We start from the raw sequence: 21599 nt of genomic DNA on the forward strand, positions 1-21599 counted from the left end.
GTGGAGGGTTGTGTGGGATGACATGTCGCGGGAGAGGACGGACCAGAGGAGGAGGCTTTCCATCTTCTCGGGGAGGATGCTTCGTAGGGGGATGTCGCCTATACTCTCTGGGGATAACTGCGAAGGTGACTCTTCGGGCAGCAGCTCTGTCTCATGCTGGGCAACATCTTGATTGGTAGTGTCAGGCTTTGGCTCGCGAATCAACTTCTCCAATTCATCCAGCCTCTCCAAAATCTTGAGACTCGCAGGGTCAAACGCCGATAGATCAACCGGAGACTGAATGCACGTCGCTCCCACACTGACGCAGTAAGAACAAGCCGGCTTCTGGTTATCGCACTTTGTCTTCCTAGCTCTGCAGACTTGACAAGCTGTATTAGCTCGTTTGCGGGGATAAAACGCTGTGCCCCTTGGCGCAGGTCTCTTCCCCGGCCGACGATCCGCTTCAGCTGACATTTCTGGTGTTTGCGGAGATATGACGAAGGTTGCAGAAGGAGGAGAGAAACAAAGTGGATGTTGCGTCGGGGAATATCGCTCCTTATAGCTCTTGACTCGTGACGCCGGAAAGTGGGCTCTCGTCGGGGAATGTCGCTCGTATCAGCCAAACTGGGGTAAGCTCAGCATCCCCAGATTTTCGTGGTCTCCCCACAAACCCCCAGACTGGTCTAGACCGTGTTAGCTAAAGCCAATTCCTTTTTTCTGCGCATGATTTTCGTGCTTCTCTGCTTGTCATGCCATGTCACAGTCGACAACCAATTCGAGTATGGCATGTCTTTAACCGGAAACTATTGATGATGTTACGATTATGCAGCTGTATATAAGACTCGGCAGTTGACCCGCATCTTTATCAGTTATCACCAGCATCCATCATCAGTTTCCACTTTATTCTTATCAACTGGTTATTATCAATCATGGAGACGTCGAATACTACCGCCAAAGCAGATCTTGAACTCCAGGCCAAGGTGTCTGGCACCGAGTTTATTGATGCAAAGAGTCATGCTGTCGAGACAGACCGTCAGGCTGAGCATGAGTTGACACTCAAGCAATGCTTTAAACAACATCCCGCTGTTGTTTGGTGGTGTTTTTACTGGTCAATTGCAGCTGTAGGCTGGTAAGTCGAATTCATGCCTGATCATCAGGATCATAGTTTCTAACCACTCGGTTACAGGGGCTTCGATGCTCAAATCAACGGAGCCATGATATCCGTAGCCGCCTTCCGACGCGACTTTGGGTACGCCCGTCATCCGATCTCCCTTCCCGCCACCACTAATTCGCCCTAGATACGTCGAAAACGGCGAAGCCATCCTCCCCGCCGACTGGCAAACCGCCTTCAACTGCATCAGCTCCGTTGGCGGTTTCTTCGGCGGTTTCATGTGTTCCTGGATCTGCGACTACGTCGGCCGAAAGAATTCCCTCATCATGGCCCTCCTCCTCGCAACGGGCGGTACGATCGGAGAGTGCATGTCCAATACCAACGTTGCGTTCCTCATGTCCAAGCTCATCATCGGTCTTGGGTTGGGTTTCTTCCTGACGCTTGCACCGTTGGCGACGTCTGAGATTTCGCCGGTTGTTTTCCGTGGTATTGCTACGGCGGGCGTCAACCTTGGAATTGCCATTGGGCAGTTGGTATCGAATGGTGTAATCAAGGCTTTTGGTGAGAGGACGGATCATTGGGCTTGGAGGGGTGCGCTGGCTACGCAGGGTGTCTTTATTGTCATCCTTGCTGTTGGTCTGCCTTTCGCTCCCGAGACTCCTTGGTATCTTGTTCGAAAGGGTAAGATTGACGAGGCGAAGAAGTCACTGATTCAGCTTTACGGCACTGGTGTCGACATTGACGCCAAGCTCGCTACTATCAAGGAGACAATCGCCGAGGAACAAGCTGCTTCTGCTGAGGAAGCATCATGGATCCAGTGCTTCAAGGGAACTGATCTCATCCGAACTATGATCAGCATGGGAGTTTTTGTCTGCCAACACTTTGTCGGTATCATCTTTGTCCTCGGCTACTCAACCTACTTCTTCCAACTCGCCGGTCTCGAGACCTCTCGCAGCTTCGATCTCGGCGTCGGTGTCACAGCATGCGGAGTACTCGGCAACATCTGCAGTTGGTTTGTCGTCAACTCCTTCGGCCGTCGCAAGATCTTCCTCTCTGGTATGGGGGCTCTAACACTCCTCCTATTTCTCATCGGTATCATGGATGTAGTCCCTACGTCAGCTGCCAAGTGGGTGCAAGCCGCATGCACAGTCATCTACGCTTACGTCTACTTCGCCACTGTCGGAGCCATGGCTTTTGCTGTTCTTGGTGAGACGGCCTCGCTCAGCCTCAAGGCCAAAACAATGGCGCTTGCTACTGCCACACAGTCTGTCATGGGTCTCGCTATGAACTTTGCCATTCCGTACATGGTCAACCCGGATGAGGGTAATCTCAAGGGCAAGGTTGGCTTCATCTTTGGTGGTCTGGGTTTGACTGGCTTTATCTGGAGTTGGGTTTATGTTCCGGAGCTGAAAGGGCGACGATACGATGAGATTGATCACATGTTCCACAACAAGGTTAGCCCTAGACAGATGGGAACCCACAAGATGTAAAGGGTTGAACTCGAATGAAGTGCGCGGGGGTTGTAGCGATTCTTAGGTAGATAGTGATTGGCACAGAGTAACTTCACATAGTAATTGGGTCAATATCATTTACACTGAACATATTCACGGCCTAATGAAACTCGCAGTAGTAAATGGTTCATGATCGATTTTGAGAAGCGCAGCATCCGATATATAAGAACTCTATCTCTCTAACACTTATTATCTTCTAACCATACCAGGCTAACTCGAACTCCCCAGTCCAACAACTAAGATAGAATATCTCTTCCAGCATTAAAGGCACTATACACAGCCTGCCAATAGTCATCTCAATGAAAGGCAACCCAAACTCACCATACACTGATTTAAAACAACTCATCGATATCCTTAATCGCATCCTCAAAACTGACCCGGATGTTCATCTGAAACCAACATCCGAAAAAAGAGCACACCGCCATGAAAGCAGTGGCAACTCCGCCCATCACAATCCACCCATCGCTCGAATTTCTCCGGTTCTTCGTGTCAGAAGCCACATTAACGATAGCGTTGTTCAGATTGAGCCACATCCCGCTGTTGACGTAGCAGAAGCAGTTCCGAAAGACCCCAATGATCTGCATGAGAGTCGTCGCGATGCTAGTAAAAAGAGCTAGCAGAACCGTTACGCTGAACACCATAACGCAGAAATAGTGGATGACGCGCTGCAGTGTTGTCTTCCGAGCCGTCTTACGTGTGATGAAAAAGTACAACGGAGTAAGGACCATCTGGAAACCTGCATACGTGACAAAACACAGTGACCTGCAGCCCCAACCCCGTGGGGGAGTCTGCCATGCTACCACGGCCCCTGCCGCCGGCGGTAGGGAAATGAGAATGATGGTGGGGATTGCGATCCAGCCCAGATAATCCCGGTTCTTGATTCGGACGTCATTCATGAATCTCTGATCGCCACGCCGCCACGCTCTGGACTTCTCGAGCCACTCCATCTTATTAACCCCCCGCCGCCACATAAACACTGGCTGTAGTATACCGTCGTAGATGGGAGGGAAAATCTCGCGAGGCTTGCGAGTTGAAGGCGGTCGCCCGATGAGCATGGTGACTGGACTAGGGTTATTGCTGGCAAGAAGAAACCCGTTGACAATTGCGACATGCACGATGATCATCCATTCGACACCAAACGCCAGAGAGATGGCGGCATCTTGGTTACTCTTATCGCCTAGTAGATCCAGGATAGTGTAGATGAAGGCACCGAGGTAGAAGACGACCGCTGCACCGACGATGGCGCCGAAAGCAGACTGCGCCGTCATGAGCCTCTTGAGCTGCTCGGATAAGCTGGAATAGTTCTGGTTCGCCTCAGTGTTGGGTAATATGGGTGTTCCGTGTGATGACGGTAGGTCTGAAGGTGTCTGGGCAGGAAGCGATCTCATGGCGTTAAACCGACGTCCTTTTGTAGCCAGTAGCGTCTCAGAAATCAACACAAGGTTGTCAGTCCATGGTCCGTAGGCCTTGAGTCGAAGGTTGCCAGCAAGGACGATCACCAGGAGCTCTACCTTCTCCCTTAACCCATCGAAGTCTTCACCATGGTTATGGAGCTCAATTTCACCAGCCACGTTGTTTACAAACACACTGTCGCCCATAGGATTCAGAGGAATTTCTTCAGATACCCTCGGCGGATCAGGTATGTAATTCCTTCTCTTCAATGCCTCCAGTATCTTGAAGTCGAGCAGTGCTTCATGCAGGCCGGCAACCATCATCGGACCTGCCATGCACATGATAGTCATAACCCATACAACAGTGTCGGCGAAAACAAACAGCAGTGCCGGAAATGTCATTACGAGCGACAATAATGCTCGTTTCCAACCACGTAGATTGCTCAAGACTAGAATGTCGGGCCACTGGGATGAAACGAATTCGAACGTTCTAGGGATGTTCATGCTGAAGATGACGGATGGAAGAATAAACTGGACAATCGGCCCAGCCCACTGGTCCGCGTTTTCGACGCTGGAGACACCCCAGCCGCCACATTCGCTTTTGCAGAAGTTGTACGTAACGTAAGCATCTGGTGCGGCGGGAGAAGACTCGTTGTAGACCTGTCCGCAGACGATGCTATCCTTAAAAGCGGCGCCATTGTTGAGGGAGACAAAGGCGTTTTCCTCGAGGGCTCTCTTGCAACATGCCTTATCACTGTAACTCCAAGCTACTGTAGTAAGTTGAGCGTAGATAAAGAGTGTGAAGAGATAGGATACTGCTCCGAATAGCATCATATCGGTTGAAATTAGCGGAATAATACACGTCTTAACCGGCAGATAAGATGAGGAAGCGAAATATCAGGCATATCTTGATAGCAGCAAGGACCGGCTTACTAAAGAAAAGGGGAATAGAAAAGCGCCAAAATTAAAGAGAGTCGAGAACAATGCGAGAACAGTCTGTTCAACAGTCGAATAGGTTAAGCATGGGCGAAACTACCATACTTGTAATTTATACACATGCAGTGGCCTTATCTCACCAAATATACTATATTCAGGCCCTTCAGCTGTCAAATGTGCAAAGCTGCTAATTGCAGGGGTAGAAAGATATGGCACACAGCGCAAGCTGTGCAGAACAGCGCCACCTGGCATGACTCAGGTTGCTTTATGTCTTCTCCGGCGCGTAGTAGCTGAATTCAGAATGAGCCTTCAGGGGTCCTCAGTATGTTCGCAGGTCAATGAGGATATGTCAGTGACGTTCCATGCGTGCCTCTGGCCTTGTATTGGTGTGCAAGAAATGGACATGGCGGCATAGCCAAATTTCATCCCCCTGTGTGTTTTCAACCATCCTGAAACATTGTGTCTTGATAACCCATCAGGCTGGCCGCTACGCGCGTGTGGGCTTGAAAAGTCGGGCTCTTCAAACCATAGGATTACATTTAATGTGTAAAACTGGCTGAACAGCCCAATTTACTGGGATCAATCAGCGTAGTATTTAGCGATGTCAATACGTCAATGCCAATGAATTTTCGAAACTCAGTTGATGCTAGGATTTTAAATTATGTCTGCCATTGGCTAGGCCTCCCAGCTGAGAATAAGCAACAAGTGGGAGGGTGTTGAGCATCCAGCCTCAATTAAATTCATTGGTAATCCAGTTCTTATTAGCCGCCCAAAAGTAAGGACGGGCGCAACAAACAAAATTACAATTGCACTTTCAATTCACACACATGATCCCCAGTCATGCGTATTCCAGCTGTTCCAATATTCAATGAATGTCTGGAAAGTGTTGCATCACTCCCCTTCGCCTAATTAACAGTCTTCACACAGTCGCTGAAAGAGTCTTGTTGATGCTTTCACGATCCCCATTTCCACGTCATCACAAACGAGGACCATCACTCTAAGACTTACCCCTACGTCGCCCTAAGCTACCGCTAGGGACGAGCCAATATCCTCAAGCTCACTGCAACTACCAAAAATGATCTCTTCCAAGGCACGCCTATCTTCAGACTCCGAAGGACTTTTTGCGATGCCATCACTGTATGTCGCTGTTTGGGCTACTACTATATTTGGATCAAATCGCTCGGCATTATACAGGACACGAGTGAGGACTGGTCGAGGGAAGCACACATGTTGACTGAGGTGTAAGGCTATGCTGCTCTGACAATTGTCGCAGCACAAACACCTATCATTGAAGACGCCCGGATGAACGAGCGCGTTGGACACTATACCGTGAGATGTGACAATAAAGGAGCCTGGTATCTCTTCAGACGGAGAGAAGAGGAGAAAGCTTCCTCTTCGTGGTGGGCAAGTTGGTTTGAGTATAGCGAATGGGAAGAGATCACCAAAGTTGATTTGTGTATCATTTGAAGAGGATTTGGGCAAAGACGGGTAGGTTTAATTCATAACGTATCTAGATACCAAGGTAGTTTGACAAAGTTTCTTCTTGGCCTTTGACAACTCGCTTTCTTAGCAACCAACCTCAACCAGGAGCCAAATGGCGACACTTTCAAGTACCCAGCAGTGCACCTTCAACTGGTCAGAATAACTGCATCAAGCGTTTCTTTGAAGATTCAGAGTAAAAAGAAACAAATTGATAGAAAGAACTAGATACAGATAGAAAGCGCCTCTTCCCCTAGAATCATAGCTACTTGTTGTTGACGATAAATTTGACAGTTGCATGATCACCAGTCCCCCCCTCCCTCTCAACAGTATATTTAGCTGAGTCAACGCTGCAGGAGTAAGAATTAGCCCCGACATAAGGGTTATCGTAATCCAGCCTCACAATAGGCCCACTATCACCAACCCTCCATTTCATCCAGCCCTCACATCCTGTATTAATCCCGGTGGATTTAAGACTCCACTTTCCAGTACCGCTAGGCCCGATTGTGTCAGGTGCGTGGCCATCTCGGGTTTGGACGCTTCTGGGCCTAGCGCCATGTCTTACCTGAGCTCTCCTCTTCAGCAAATATTGCTTTGACGTAGACCCTAAATTCCCCATGCCGATTATGCATTTAAAGATGAATGGCTGGCGAAAGCCTCAAAGGCCTTGAGCAATCAATAGTTGTGACGCTATTGACGGTATCGAGAGCTATTGTTTATTTACTGGTGTTGGCAGCATTTCAGCTGAGTACAGCAAGCCACAGATTTCAGATTCGCTCGTAGTTGCACTCATTTTATCTACTAAATCATTTACCTTGTGACTGTGACTAACTGGAACTCTTTATGGAACATACTTATATATTACATCTGAGTAGTCTGTGCCTAGGTTACATATTAGCACGAGAATAGGACAATACATTCATGACCAAAGCATTTCCCAATTACCAAGGCATTGCTTGTCCCTTCCAGGCCACGAAAGATCCGCCTTCGCTCAGGCCTGTGTTCTTAATGAAACGGACCACACCTTGGATGCACTCTCTCATGTTGTAACGAGATCTGAACCTTGAAAGCCGAGTGGCCACGTAGCCAAACTCCCAAGGTAAACAGCAATGACAGCGATTCTATCGCCGTTGTTTGTGAATTCAGCAGCCATGGTGGCTGTCAGCTGGTTCAGAGCTGTCTTTGATAGACGGCAAGCCAGATCTTGACCCTGGATATTATCTACTTCTGAGGTAGCCCTGAAAAGCCAGTTACTCTTAGAAGATCGCCTACTGAAGATACTAGCTTTGGATGAGACATTGTAGACACGCCAGTTCGCGAGCTTGAGGTTGAGGTAGAAGTACTTGGTCGTGAGAAATGGGCCCTGGACTTGCTGTCAGACTCACGCCATATGTCTCTATAGAGGTAGTGAGTCCATATACTACAGTACTGGTGCGAAACTTTTCCATGAGAATGTCTGCCGTGTGTTAGTGCTAAACGTCTGGCTCGGGACCAATTCCTAGTAATTAAGCTGTTAGATCTCCCGTTTTCAATTTACCAAAAGTGACATAAACCTGCACAGTTGATAAGAACATCGAGAGGGGCTTTCTCATAATCATTCACGGCAGACTTAATTGAGGTCTCATCGAGAAAATCAAGAGTCAAAACTTGTGCCCTAGCCTGTTTGAGCTGTCTTAAGTCAGTATGGGACATGGGATAATTTTTTAAGCTGTCAGATAATTGCTCACATCGTTCACTGACGGGCCATCCAGCGTAGACCTCCGTACAAGTGGCATTCCGGCGGCGAGACGCGAGCTGGCGCACGAGGTTAAGGCGGATGCCACAGCTTGCTCCTCCCCAAAAGAATGACTCCTATGTCAGAAGTGATCGAGAATAGCCCGAAGCTTAAGAGCAAATGCCGTCTGTATGTACCAAACATCACAACTCCGTGTGTTGGTTTCTATTTTGAATAAGTGCTGAAATTAGAAATTAGAGGCATTTCTGGGAACCGATGAACAAATGCATAAGGAGAAGGATGCAACTGAGGTGTTCATTGATCTGTAATAATACAGCTACAGATTCTAAGCACTAGTGACTTTAAGACCCCCAGATAGTTGTTGTTCCACTGGTCGTAGTATATGCATCCGGTGTAATCACACTCGTAGCCACACCAGTCTGCACAGTAGTGTAAAACTGAGTAACCGTGAACCCCTCCGCATTCGTCACAACAACAGTATTATAATCCGTCTCAGCCACGGTATTAACATTCGTAACGAAAACCGTATTGTAGTTTGTAGCATCAACAACATTAGTATTAGTCACCAAAACAGTGTTGAAGTTGGTAACCGTCACAGTAACAGGCTTCGTGACCGTCGCGCTCTTCCGATTCGTTTGGGTTACAGTCTGGGAGCCTGTTTTTACGGTCTTTGTTGAGCTGGTAGAGGTGCTCGTCTGCCGGTCCAGAAATACTGTGGTCTTTAGCTTGTTGACAGAGAAAGTATTCGTTCGGGTTTGTGTGGTAGTGATAGTCCTGGAGGCTTTGGCGGTGAAGGTGGTAGTCGTGGGGGCAGAGGGGCTGGCGATTAGGCATGAACACGCGCTGCTCACGGCGCTGGGAGCTTTGCTGGGTAGATAATCGGGTATTTGGGCTTGGAATGCCTTCACTGCTCGTTTAAAACGCGAAGGCTCAAGGATAGTTAGTATTACTTGTAATGTATGTGAAGTTCGATGTTGAGACTTACCTGATTGGCGGAACCACACAACATGTCGTAGAATGTCCAGTCAGATGAAGGGTCTGGTGAAACCGCAGCACTCCTATTATCGAAGTCAGTACTGTAAACAAGCAAAGAACATGCGCAGCACTGGCGATGACTTACACTGTGCCATTATAGCAGTCGCACTCGACCTTGTTGAAACCGAAGCTGGCGGCTTCTGAATCGCTCGAGCAAAAGTCTCTGCATACGCTAAAGCTGGGATTTCCGATTGACCGGCCGGATCCCCCACTCCAATAGTTGGTATCATCTGCATTACCGACGACTTTGCAGTGAACCTCCGCTGGGGAACTATTAGTGCGGACTCGGTGATGTTGGGAGATGGAAGAACTTACTTTCGGGAACATAGACCGTGGGAGTTGGTGCTCTATCACGACTGTTAGGAACATATAATATTTCAACGTCATAGTTGCAAAGACTCACGTAACACTAATTGAGTCTTTGTTAGTATATATCCTCTTGCTGGTAATGCTCGGTAAGTACTTACAGAGTGGAAATCGTGGTTGACACTGTCGTCAGAATATCAACAGTAGCAGCGTCGGTTACATCCGTTGTAAGCGTAACATCAGCATCGACAGTAACAGTCGTAGTGAGCCCAGTTGTGATCCTCTGGGTAACCTGCTCAACATCCGTCACAGCCACCTGAACCGCCTTTGTGTTGGTGACTCTCTTAGTCGCCGTGTTCGTAAGCGTCTTAGTTGTGAGATCAGTAACAAGGGCAGTGCTTGTCAGAGTTACTGTAGCTAAATCGGTCTTTGTCGCAGTAGTGACGGTCACGAAAAAGATGGTAGTTCGGATGGTCTTTATACCGACCAGGGTAGTCGTGGTGACTGTAACTCTCGTTGAGGTACTCCGGACTATGGGCGTGATGGTAGTAGATACAGTGCTTTGGATGTAGTTCGAGCCAAACGCGGACCCGTTGGCTTGGTTTTTCTTGAAGGCTAGGTAGTTGGGGTCATTGGCCTTGCAGACTAAAAAGGGTTAGTTGTTAGTCGAGTTCCGTTGTGCAAGAGGTTTACGCAAGAGGTTTACGAACCTGCTCTTGAGTCTAAGAGGTCCTTCTTATCGAGCATCAAATCAGTCAGTCGGCCATTGCTGTCAGCTGCTGGAAGTGCGCTGGCCGCACCGACGAACAACAGCGTCAGAACTTTCTTGAATGAAACCATTTTCCCTTAACAGACGTCAAAGGTTATTTCGTCAATCAAAGCAAGAAAAGGTTAAAATGAAGTCCTCATTGGGCTATTTAAGTACCCATTTCGATTCATCTCGTCTCCATTCCTTAGTTCGGCATATTTTTCTCGTATATCATAAACTTCGGTAGATCAGTTGACCCAACGGTCTGGTTCAGTTCTAGCCTCTAGCAAAGCAATTGTATTGGTCTAGCACTCGCTTAAATGGAGTGACTTTGACCTGACTTAAGACAATAGTCGGCCTGTCAGGCATGTTGAGGCGTCGACTAAGTCCATATTTGGTAAACTCTGGTAGAGCTAGAGCGGCTTCTGACGAGGTGGAGTCGGCCCAGTTGGGTGACACTTTGACAGACGCATCTACTCCAACTCCATGGAGAGTCCGGGGGTTCTAGCGTGCTTCTATTTAAACAAATCTTGTTCTCACTGGATGATAAGGTTCTTGGTCACCTCGTGACCGAGTCTAGATTTGTCCTTGCTTAACGGACGACTCGCTTGGGAATTAGGCGAATTTTATTGCTATGAAGAACGCAGTGAAATGTCATGTTTTCTGCTGAACCCTTAGAGATAGATGTAACAGAATGGAGATCCGCCCAAGGTGTCAAGTGCATCGTCGACGGTGATCTCAGCTGCGTTAACTCCCATGTTCAGTGGATCAGACTTCAAAGCGTCTCGACTAGGAGGCCTGTTCCCGATAGTGATAGTACCAGCAATATCCCATGCCTGCTTGGGATGCAAAGCCTGCCAGATCCAGTAAATACGATCTACCATGGCATGATGCAAGAAGAAAATAGGCTCGTTAGAAGAAGAGTAAAGGTCAGAAGAGTCGCCACCAATAGCAAAATGACCAGCTGCGTGCAAGCCCAAGAAAAGATCTGGAAACCGGCCTTGGAACTCATCCTGCATGACCTGAATGCTGCGTGAAGCATCACCAAGAGTGACATTGTACAATTTAGGTAGAGTCATCCACTTATCAATCGCGTAGCGGCTGAGATCTCGACGGAGACACCGAGGGTTGTACTCAAGAGGCGTAGCGGTGGCTTTCATTCCGTCCATGCCGGGAGAGGGAGGTCCAAGGTTAGCGGTCGCGCCGGCGAAGGGACCTTTCTTGATACAGCCACCTCCATTGCCGCTTGGAAGATAAATAGCTCCTTGGCCAGAAACAGAGCCGTTGTGCTTGAAGAACTCGCCGTCGCCGCTCATGCTGGTCTCGGAGCCATCGAAGAGGGGGTTAGTAGCATAGTCGCCGGTCTCAAACCAGTTCCAATACTAAAGTCGATTGTAAGCTTGAAATTCTTATCGTAGGCCATTAAGTAGATCACTTACTGGCTGGGTGCCCTTGTAGCCGCACTCATCTCGCAGAGCCTTTTCATAAGTCCAGGTATAGTATCGATGCCAGGTGAAGAAGTTTCCCTTCAATAACTGTTAGCTATCGATCAGTGACTCGAGAAGGACGAGAACCGACTGTTCCATGGATGGAGCGAGTTTGGTTGATATGCACAGCCACAAAATCGTCATATCTGGTGCGTGCGCCAGGTGCGAAAGAAGGGTCCGCTTTGGAAGGTTTCTTTCGCAGACATAGAACGGCTTTAATATAAGCCTTTCTCTCCTTCTTTGAGAGAACTTTCCTGTACTAGTTGTTAGCCACTGCTCAATGCATCTTGGAGGTCAACTTACCAATCCCGGCGCACGTCGGCATTGGCAATTGTGCACTTCTTGCGACTGCTTGGTGCTTGGACATTTTCTAGCGCACTGGTCGCCTTGCTGTTGAGCTCTAGCATGAGATCGCTAGCGGATTGAGTCGGCGAGGCCGCAGCGAGCGATGATGCGCTCAGCAACGCAGTGAGTATTCCATAAGACAGCTGCATGGTTTCGTTGCCCGTTTTCGTAGCTGTTCTTGACAATATCTGGGTCCCAAGATTGTAAGGAACAAAAGGGCAGCGAGATGAGATTATAACAGAAAAGTAAGCAGAAAAATACGGTCAAAACTGTATTAGTGCATGGCCGTATAAATGATAAGATGGAGACAAAGTCCAAGGACCCTTGCTGTAGCCAAGTCGGAGCAAGCTCTATTCGTGGTGTTGCGCCGCAAGTCCCGCTCATCATTGCTGGAACCAGATTCACAAGCCCTTGGCTCTGCAGCCCTAGGGCGCGGGGTCTGACAGGCTACACCATACTTGCAAGGTATGCCAATCAGGCACAATTGAGGCTAAAGCATTGAAGAGCCAGTGGATGGAATATTTATCGCTCGGCATGGATTTACTGCTTATCATGGAAGTTATCCCGCGAGTTTTCGTAAGGGCAAGGAAACTGATGAGCAACGGGTTAGGTCGCGATTTACCCGGATGTCCCTGGGCATATGCGTCTAAGATTTAAGGGTAACCAATGGCTGACTGTAGTTAATTCGCAAATTCATACTAACTCGGGGCTAGTTAGATGATCTGGCGTTTAAACGGTCTTTCGCCCGCTATTCTTGTATATGCATCTTGCAAACTTGACTATGTGTATGTTCTGTCCAAGGGTCTTCTTGGAAGAAAGAAAATTGCTGCTTAGCCTGGACTAGTAAAGCTTCCCAGGTCATCAATAAGGCGAAGGCATTGGTAATTATATGCTGCCGTTTCAGGGCATCCCCTCATTACCTGCTTTCCGTCATAATCCGTGAGCCAATGGGGAAAAAGCCGCGACCAGTACTCAAACCAGTGATGCCGCTTGGTCCCCTGAACGTCACCCAAAACCTCAGAAGTAAGCTCAAATATGTTTTTAGACTCCACATGCGTCTTATGACGAAAATATGATCGCAGAAAAGTAGGCCAGCTGAGAAAAGAATCGATATGGAGGTGCAGCTGCTTAAGGGTGTAGGTTAGCTGAAACTACCACTCGCTGCGTCTGAGGAACTAGCGAGATGCAGAACTTAGCTTTACCTGGTCGCTGAAGGAACACCTTATCTCAAGTCTACTGTGAGTTTTAAAGAGCTAGAAGGAGAGCTATATCGACTTTTAGTTTTGATATTGATACTGCGGTAGTCATCGAAGCTTGATGGAACTACGTTCCCGTTCTTCAACTTCATGATTTTACAAAGCATCAAAGTCTCTAGACAAATAAAAGCCACAGGAGTCCAGGATTGAACGATAACCTAATCCTTTAATCCAGCATAAAGGACGTTCGGATCGGAGAGTCGTGAACTAAGAAGTTAGATCCAAAATTCTGGTCAACTCTCACTGGACAGCCTTACGAAGAAACCTTCGAGAAGTGGATTCATCAAGCACGTTCCCTTGGCGCGGAGGACTGTGGGTCGACGATGAAGAACTCAGCCCCATAAGGACGGAGGTGATAGCCTCATGGAGCTAAATAGACGTTTCAAGGGTTACATTGTTCCGAGCAAGCGAGAGGGCAAACGGATATTAATCATGTGATTGAAGGAAGAAACAAATTGATCAACCTCTGTTTAAAAACCTCTTGTTCTCCGCCAATCCCCATCCTGATATTGTTAAGCTTGAAACATAATGGCGGACGCTACTTGGTCAGCCTTTCACGGCACTTTAACATCGCTGACGGCTCGAGACTGGGCAGTAGCTCTTGTATCGGCGTGGTTTGTGTTCAAAGTTCTGCAGGCGTTATATAATGTCTCGCCTCTTCATCCGCTGAGCAAGATCCCTGGTCCGAAACTCGCTGCGGCTACATACCTACCTGAATTCTACTACGATGTGATCCTCGTCGGTCGCTATACCCATACCATCAAGCAAATGCACGAAAAATATGGTAGGACTATTTCAGCAAGTCGTAACGGAAAGCTCTAATTCTCTTCCAGGCCCCATTATCCGCATCAATCCCAATGAGCTGCACTGCGCCGATATGTCCTTCTCGGATGAAATCTACGCTGTCGGCGGTCGCAAACGCGACAAGCCCTTCCATCAAGTCAACGGCTCAGCAGCTGGTACAGGAAACGCTTTTGGCACCCCTGATCACGATCTCCATCGCGCAAGACGTGCGCCCGTCGCCAAGTTCTTCTCACGCGCTATGATCGCACGTCTCGAGCAAGAAGTCCACGACCTAGCGCAAAAGCTCTGCAACAAACTTCTGGCCGAGAACAGGGATGAAAAAGATCGCAAACCTTTCGAAATCGCTCATGCTTACAGTTGTTTTACTTCTGATGCTATTTCGAGCTACTGCTTCGGCGAAGCTTTTGGATTACTGTCGCGAAATCAGTGGCAGCCTAATTACCGCGAAGCTACTCTCGCGGTTCTCAAACCAGTGTTCTTTTTTCGATTTTTTCCGATTCTTGTTTCTAGCGTTAAGCTGGGTAAATATTTTATTAACGTTCTTCCGACTGATATAGCGCTTCTTATTCGAACTTTACAAATCGACATTCCTTCGCGTGTCCAAAAGACGAAGAATGAACTGGATGCAGGCATTGTCTATGATCGACCTACGATTTTCGCTGATCTACTGCAATCTGAGCTAGATGATAGCGAGAAGAAGCAGGATCGTCTTGTTGAGGAGGCTGTTACTATTGTCAACGCCGGGACTGAGACGACGAGCTGGGCTTTGGCTGTGATAACATTTTTCCTCTTATCGCAGCCTGAAACTTTGAAGAAGTTACAAGATGAACTGAAGCAAGTTGTTGACGATCCATGCCACTTACCTTCATGGACGACACTAGAGCAGCTTCCATATCTTGGAGCTGTGATCAATGAGGGTCTACGTCTATCATACGGAGTTTCTAGTCGCACAGCTCGAGTGCCGACAACAGAAGACCTCGTTTACAAGGGAGAATTCAACAAGAAGCCGACGACTTTGGTGCTGCCTCGAGGTTATGCAATTGGCATGTCAGCGGCTATTGCACACCACGATGAGTCTGTCTTCCCAGACTCGTATACCTTCGCTCCCGAACGATGGATCGATGAGGACAACAAGCTCAGAAAGGATCTGGAGAAGCCTATGATTGCATTTTCAAAGGGCAGTCGTGGATGTCTTGGTAAAAAGTAAGACACACTTTTACCCGTTAAAACTTTGCTAACTATTCTCAGTCTTGCATTATGCGAGCTGTACCTCTCTCTTGCAGCTCTGGTCTTGAGAGTGATGCCCTGCATGCGTCTGTACGAAACGACGGAGAAGGATGTTCGCTATGACCATGACATGTTCATTCCGATGACGGAGAGTGGAAGTAATGGAGTCAGAGTAATCATTGAGAGCTAGATTATTTCCTCGGCCTAATACAAGTTACTTTATCATGCTTGTTTGCTCTAGTCCGTACCTCGCGCTATCCTACCCGATATGTACTAGCCTCATTTTGCAGGGAATACCAAGGTGGGTATGCCGAAGCTTCACAGCCACTCGTAGTTGTTGCTATTTTATCGCTTATCAACTTGGATCGACGACGCTGCCGATGATCAGCTGCCGAAAGTGCCGAGATGGCCTTTTTGAGATATGATGCTATCTCCCTAATACATAAAGGGAATCTCGGATGGAGTTCCTGGTGAGGCGCAAGCCAATCTGATGTCGCTATTTGCTAAAGCTTATGCTCCAGGCCTCCTGCTCGAATGACTAACTGATTCCGGTTTAGCTCTCACCCAGCTATGAGAAGATATAGGTAGACTGGCTTAATATATAAACGCTCGCACTTCAGCAGTCACTACTGATCGGTATCATTAAACACCATCATTCTTGTCGCTAACAAAATGGTTTCAAAGATGGATACTCGCAGCTACTCTTATCCTGATGCGCCTCCGCCATACTCCAGCCTTGGTGCAACAACTTCAGCACCAACATTCTCAGGGGCGAGCCAACCTCGTACTCTACCTATCCAAACACCTGAGCAACCTACACTTCAATCATCAGAGAAGCCCATTGCTATTCCCGCAACAAGCTCCAAACTCGGCTCTCCCTTCCTACGAGCCTTTCCACCTATCCTCGAAGACCAATACCATCTCCCTCGGGAAGTCTTCCTCAGATTTCTCGATGACCTCAACCGTGCTACCGTCGCAAGCCCGCCAGTCCAGATACTAGGATTGGCCGGCAGTATTGTATCAATGATACCACTGCACACCGCACAAATCGTAGGTAACTCGGTTAATGCGGCAGCTACTCTTTCGACATACGCCATAAGTAAATCTCGAAGTGAGATTTGCCTCAGCACGGCGAATAAAGAACTCTTCATGCCTAGAGGTCTCAAAGCAGAGTTTGCCAAGCTAGATGTCGTTGCTCGTTATGCTCGGATGCCCATTCTCAATGAGGAGGGGAAGATCCAGAAGAACAGCATGATTCTTGGGCCATTGGAAGATGTTTCGGCTCGGTCTCCGGTTACGGTACAGCAACGCAGACTTCAAGCCCTTGAGCCGTGGATTGCACCACTCGACCTTACACCCTTACCTGAACTACATGTACCGGATAACTTTGTAAGTAAAATGCATGCTTCGACAAGTGAACGGCAGCGAAAGAAGGAGGAGAAGAAAATGACCAAAGATAGAGCCAAGGCGCATGAAGATTGGACTGAGGATTCAAGAAAGGCACGGGAGGACTATGACAAGGAGATGCGGAAGATAGAAGAGGACTTTGCAAAGGTTCATAGGAAGCATGCAGATGAGCCTCGCAAGTTGGAGAGGGAGTTGAAGAAATTGGATAGGGAGAGGGAGAAGTGTGAGAGAGAGTATGAGAAGGAGATGAGGAAGGTCGATAAGGATAGACGAAAGGATGATAAGGAAGAGGAGAGTGTGAGAAAGGTGATATGGCTACTTATCAGACCGATAGGCAACGAGGCTATGCCATGATGTTTCTCAGGGCAAACGACTGGAGGTTTAGTTCAATTCACAGATAGATGGGACACTTATGTAGAAAGTCATGAATGTCATTTCGATCCGCTACGCCTCTATTTTACATGCAATTTCCTCCTTTTCCGATCCCTCATCGTCGCGCCAATCCAACGTCCAGACCCATAGGCTTTCTCAAGAATCCCTCTCTTGTCTCCATAACATCCTGTCTCAAACGAACATCATATCGCTTAATCCAAGTAGCAGCAATAAGTCTCATCTGCATCTCAGCCAAGTTCCTTCCAACACAAGATCTAGGTCCGTAACTAAAGGGGATGAAAGCATTCTTCTGCTTATCAGTCAAGTTCTCCCAACGCTCAGGCTTGAACTCATCAGCGTCAGCGCCCCAGATTTCAGTAGAATGGTGGATCGTATAGGTAGGAACGCTGAGAACAGTGCCCGGGCCAAAGTATCGTCCGTGGAGTGTAACGCCCTTGTGGTGGGGGGGAATCTCGCGGGGCAGACCGATACCAGAGGGGGAGTGAATGCGCAGTGTCTCGTTGATGCAGTGGCCAAGGTAGGGAAGATGCTTAACAGATTCATAGTCCGGAATAGCAACGTCCTCAGGAACGACAGCAGAAATCTCCTCAAAAAGCTTCTGCATAACCCCCGGCGTTCTAACAACATGATACAGCAGCGCACAAGAAGAGTTAGAAGTAGTATCACTCCCAGCGATGAGTTGGGTAAGTGCTTCAGCGGTGAGTTCATCACGACCAAGAGGTTCGCCCTTCTCATCGCGGCCCTGCATGAGACGAGCGAGGAGATCCTTGCGGGTGGAATCGCCGCCGCGCTCGAGACGCTCGCTGACGCGGGCGATGGCGATGCCGGCGAGGTTCTCGACGGCTTGGAGACCTTGGCTGAAGAAGGGGTCGGGGAGATACTTGGCGTAGGGCTTGAGTTGGGGGAGGCAGCCGAGGGTGGCGGAGACTTCGCCGCGGCGGTTCATGATCTCGACGGCTGGTGCGTAGATGGTGGGACTAGTGGGGGAGACTTTGACTTCAGCGATGTCGGCACCAGTTGAGAGCATGCCTGGTAGTGTCAGTTTCATCCTAGTGTGATCTTCTTGTTTGGACTTACCGAAGGGCTTGCCAAACGCGAGATCAGCGATGATGTCGAAAGCAAGAAAGTTGACTACAGAATGTCAGTATGATCCAGGAGTTAGGTTAATATGCACTTACACCAGTTGAGGCAGTCAACGCTTCCATAGCCATCAGCTTCCTTGTTGCTAGCAATGCGATCCCACTGGTTGATAAATATATCGAGATTCTGTCGGATATAGGGCTCAAACTCTAAGACAGACTTGGGCGCAAAAGTATGCGACACGATCTTTCTCTTGCGAGAGTGCTCAGCTCTGTCGCGAGTGTTGAAGAGACCCCGACGAATAGAGACAAAGGTATCATAAAAGTCACTAATTCGTTAGCTCTGTGCCCCTTATATCATAATACCAGATTAAACTCACGCCTTTAGGAAACCATTTCCGTGGCCGTAGATAGTGTTGATAGCATCCACATCAGCAACACTAACATGGTTCGGCGCAATGCGAACCAAAACACCCAGCTTCTTATGCACTTGATCAACAATCTCATATCGCTTTCCACGACGACATGTAGATAGTAACCAGAGGTTCGAGAACTGTGCTGGGAAGGGAGCGGGAATGCCGCGGAGGTTGGAGTTGCTGATCCATGGGAGGATGTACCATGCTACGAGAGCAACGGCGAGGGCGAGAGGTGCCCAGGGAGAGATCAAGAGTTCTGTGAGAGCCATGATTGCAAGATTTTGACAGGGGGAGATATTGGAGGATGAGGTAGGGATGCTTGAGGAGTAGAGGGTGAGTATTTGTATCAAGATATGATTGATAGTAGGATGCCCCGGATTTACCCCAGATGCGAGTGTTGATGAGCTCCGAGGAAGCCTTTCCTTGTTGGGAATAGTGTGATTTGCTCCTCGGCACTTCAATTGTATGGCCTATGATTGGTTAGTCTCTGGTTTCCTCATGTGCCATTGGATAGAATCTGGTCATAGATCGATAGACGTGACCTGGGATATCTATTCAACGACTGTAGACTATGTAGTAACTATCTTTTGAATACTACTTAATCTACTTGTCCTTCAATTCTTGTGATGAAGTCTAGTCCAGATGTCCAGTTTTCTGACTCTGTTTATCTTGGTCATTTGAGCCGCCGATCGAAGTTCGGCAGTTGGACGCATCCGATTGGCTCCTGTTCCGCGGAACTGAGCGGCAAATGAGCGCGGAAGTCGGGCACTTGCTCAGAACATCACGACTATCTTGGTACAGCAAACCTCATCCATAGTGGATCATCAACGACCTTTTCCAACAGACCTCCCTCGGTGCCAAATACTACCTCAATACCGCCATCTGACAAAGTCGGCAGAACAACGTGGCAGCCAGGCAAAATCCCCGTATTAGGACACCGAATCGCCTCAATCCTATCTCCCAATACTGGCCCCCATTCCACAGTTGCAAGGTCAAACTCAGCCCATGATGTCTGTACAGATGATTTTCCCAGCACGTCCAAGAAGGCCGTTGGAACTAGCCTCGTCACATCTTCCAACTGATCGATAAGTGTCACAACATCATCGGTGAATTGATCGTTTAGGCGCAGATTCACCTCCTTGCGTATAAGTACCGCCAGGTCTGCCAGGCTCAAAGTCGTCAAGATTTCTCGAATCGGCGCTGAGACAGAAATGTACTGAAGAAAGCAGCCTAGAGTCTGGGGGTGGACTGGAGGGTCGGTACGTTTTCGACCATCCACGGCAATGTTGAACACAGAGTGTGGATTCTCGCCATCTTCTAGGCTCTCGATAGGTGCTTGAACGGCCACTGCAGTACGCCACATGAGAGCTGAAAAGGCATCGTTGGTCGAGATCCATCGCTGGTCTGTTGGCCTAGTCAGACGATCAGGCGATGCTTCAGCTTTGAGAAACGCAAGCGCCGATGGAGAAAAATAAAACACCTGCCCTCGGAATGTCGTGCTCAGCATAGCGGGAGATGCACCCGTTGGCGTAAACGGTAGAATAGTATACTCCGGGTGATCCTCGGGACGTCCTTTGTTGCGGCCAGAAGGTCTAGTGACAAGCGACCTGTCGGCAAGCATGGCCTCATCAATAACAACTGGACTTGAAATCTCAAGTCCCTGGATGCGGCGACACTCTTCTGCCCAGATCTTGGTCCAAGTGAGATAGGTAGTTGCATCGCCAACCATGTGAAAAACACACCATCCGATTATCACGCCGCCACGGATGAAGTTGGCTTGTGCTAGAGAAATGTGCACAGGTTTCCCTGGTTGAGGCCATAGAGGGCCGGGCATAAGGAGGTCGGCATCGAATGCTGAGATGGGGAAGTGCTTCTTTTTGAGGTCTTCGTAAGTCCATTCATACTTCTCCGAGTCTCGTAAGTCTTTGAAAGTCATGTGCCCGATTAAATCCTCGGGCAATTTCTGCAGCTTCAGTACATTCGCCTGCTTTTCTTCGAGATCGGGTACTGCCTCTGAAGCCATAGAGCCAATTCTGTGGCAAGCAGATTTATACCCCCCTTTAAGAACCTCCATGGCCCTGTCAGGAGAGGTATTATCTGATAACCGCATTGGGAAAACATAGCGAAGATAGCCTCTTGGCCCAACACGCTCAATGGCTGTCAGCTCAGGGACATCGCTCAAAGTGGACGACATGTTAGTAGAGGTGATATGGTTCAAACTTGGAAGATGAACAATGCCTAAAGAAGTTGAGAATTGGGAAAAATCTGGGGCACTGAAGATATTAGCACGGCTGTGTGTTCTTATGTTACATTGACTACGATAGACAGGCATTTGATACTGTTGGCCGACCCTTGACTGTTGGCCCTTGACAGTTGACTGACCCCCCAGAATGAGTTGCTCAATTAGGCAGAACTTCCGAGGAGCCGATACATTAGATACTGTCATACCATTCCCTTTTTATAAACCAGAAACAACGATACAAGAGAGCTGAGCGAGTATGGCGTCCATATAAAACACATAGTCATGATTCATGAAAGTAATGTTGATGCTTGCAAATATTACCCTACTTTTATAATACATTCAGCGCAATACCCAATAGTGCCATATCATAAGATGTGAAAGAAACGCGTCACCAGCTTGGCAATGCTACCTTATGTCAGTAATCAGTTGTGTTTGTGAACCAACTGACAGGCCAAGACGGACAACACCCTCCAGGAACAGAATCCAGAAATGGCGAACCCTGGTCCCCTGCGTGAAACCGATTGGGCAGCGGAACACGGTCCGACACACGCCTGTGGGAACAAGGCGGAAATGCCCGGAAGATTATTTGGTTGGTGCGGTTGTGATTCGATGCAACGTAAAGTTGGTAGCAGATGTGCAAAGGAACCTGAAATCTCCTCATGCAAGCAAATGACACCCAGCAACAACAGTATGTTGGTTTGTCGGCTGCGCA

The 21599-nt window shown here is 48.3% G+C and overlaps 9 protein-coding genes across 9 annotated transcripts; 3 read left to right on the forward strand and 6 right to left on the reverse strand.

Moving 5' to 3' along the window:
* FTJAE_6416 (c6 zinc finger) lies at positions 1–453 on the reverse strand (the record flags this gene model as incomplete). The annotated part of the gene is made up of 1 exon (XM_037353026.1): positions 44–453. A coding segment is annotated over one exon (410 nt), but the record flags the coding sequence as incomplete, so codon positions are not given.
* A 455-nt stretch (positions 454–908) lies between these two features.
* Positions 909–2580, forward strand: FTJAE_6417 (maltose permease; the record flags this gene model as incomplete). The annotated part of the gene is made up of 3 exons (XM_037353027.1): positions 909–1108; positions 1166–1228; positions 1278–2580. The coding sequence occupies 3 exons, from the start codon at positions 909–911 to the stop codon at positions 2578–2580; spliced, it is 1566 nt and encodes a 521-aa protein (XP_037206425.1).
* Positions 2581–2933: 353 nt separating this feature from the next.
* Positions 2934–4826, reverse strand: FTJAE_6418 (glycoside hydrolase family 3; the record flags this gene model as incomplete). The annotated part of the gene is made up of 1 exon (XM_037353028.1): positions 2934–4826. The coding sequence occupies one exon, from the start codon at positions 4824–4826 to the stop codon at positions 2934–2936; it is 1893 nt and encodes a 630-aa protein (XP_037206426.1).
* Positions 4827–8483: 3657 nt separating this feature from the next.
* On the reverse strand, positions 8484–10323 carry FTJAE_6419 (uncharacterized protein; the record flags this gene model as incomplete). Its single annotated transcript, XM_037353029.1, has 7 exons — positions 8484–9071; positions 9128–9200; positions 9263–9440; positions 9493–9533; positions 9581–9586; positions 9645–10128; positions 10194–10323. The coding sequence occupies 7 exons, from the start codon at positions 10321–10323 to the stop codon at positions 8484–8486; spliced, it is 1500 nt and encodes a 499-aa protein (XP_037206427.1).
* Positions 10324–10905: 582 nt separating this feature from the next.
* Positions 10906–12212, reverse strand: FTJAE_6420 (tyrosinase; the record flags this gene model as incomplete). Its single annotated transcript, XM_037353031.1, has 4 exons — positions 10906–11613; positions 11671–11766; positions 11810–11972; positions 12022–12212. The coding sequence occupies 4 exons, from the start codon at positions 12210–12212 to the stop codon at positions 10906–10908; spliced, it is 1158 nt and encodes a 385-aa protein (XP_037206428.1).
* Positions 12213–13847: 1635 nt separating this feature from the next.
* FTJAE_6421 (cytochrome P450 monooxygenase oxidoreductase) lies at positions 13848–15540 on the forward strand (the record flags this gene model as incomplete). Its single annotated transcript, XM_037353032.1, has 3 exons — positions 13848–14103; positions 14153–15326; positions 15372–15540. The coding sequence occupies 3 exons, from the start codon at positions 13848–13850 to the stop codon at positions 15538–15540; spliced, it is 1599 nt and encodes a 532-aa protein (XP_037206429.1).
* Positions 15541–16022: 482 nt separating this feature from the next.
* FTJAE_6422 (uncharacterized protein) lies at positions 16023–17111 on the forward strand (the record flags this gene model as incomplete). The annotated part of the gene is made up of 1 exon (XM_037353033.1): positions 16023–17111. The coding sequence occupies one exon, from the start codon at positions 16023–16025 to the stop codon at positions 17109–17111; it is 1089 nt and encodes a 362-aa protein (XP_037206430.1).
* Positions 17112–17244: 133 nt separating this feature from the next.
* FTJAE_6423 (benzoate 4-monooxygenase) lies at positions 17245–18914 on the reverse strand (the record flags this gene model as incomplete). Its single annotated transcript, XM_037353034.1, has 4 exons — positions 17245–18179; positions 18228–18281; positions 18329–18558; positions 18610–18914. 4 exons carry the CDS (start codon positions 18912–18914, stop codon positions 17245–17247), a joined length of 1524 nt encoding a protein of 507 aa, XP_037206431.1.
* Positions 18915–19432: 518 nt separating this feature from the next.
* On the reverse strand, positions 19433–20839 carry FTJAE_6424 (enoyl hydratase isomerase family; the record flags this gene model as incomplete). The annotated part of the gene is made up of 1 exon (XM_037353035.1): positions 19433–20839. The coding sequence occupies one exon, from the start codon at positions 20837–20839 to the stop codon at positions 19433–19435; it is 1407 nt and encodes a 468-aa protein (XP_037206432.1).
* Between the last annotated feature and the right edge of the window lie 760 nt (positions 20840–21599).

This window comes from Fusarium tjaetaba (assembly GCF_013396195.1).
Source record: "Fusarium tjaetaba strain NRRL 66243 chromosome Unknown NRRL66243_c0000125, whole genome shotgun sequence".
Taxonomy (NCBI): Eukaryota; Fungi; Ascomycota; class Sordariomycetes; order Hypocreales; family Nectriaceae; genus Fusarium; species Fusarium tjaetaba.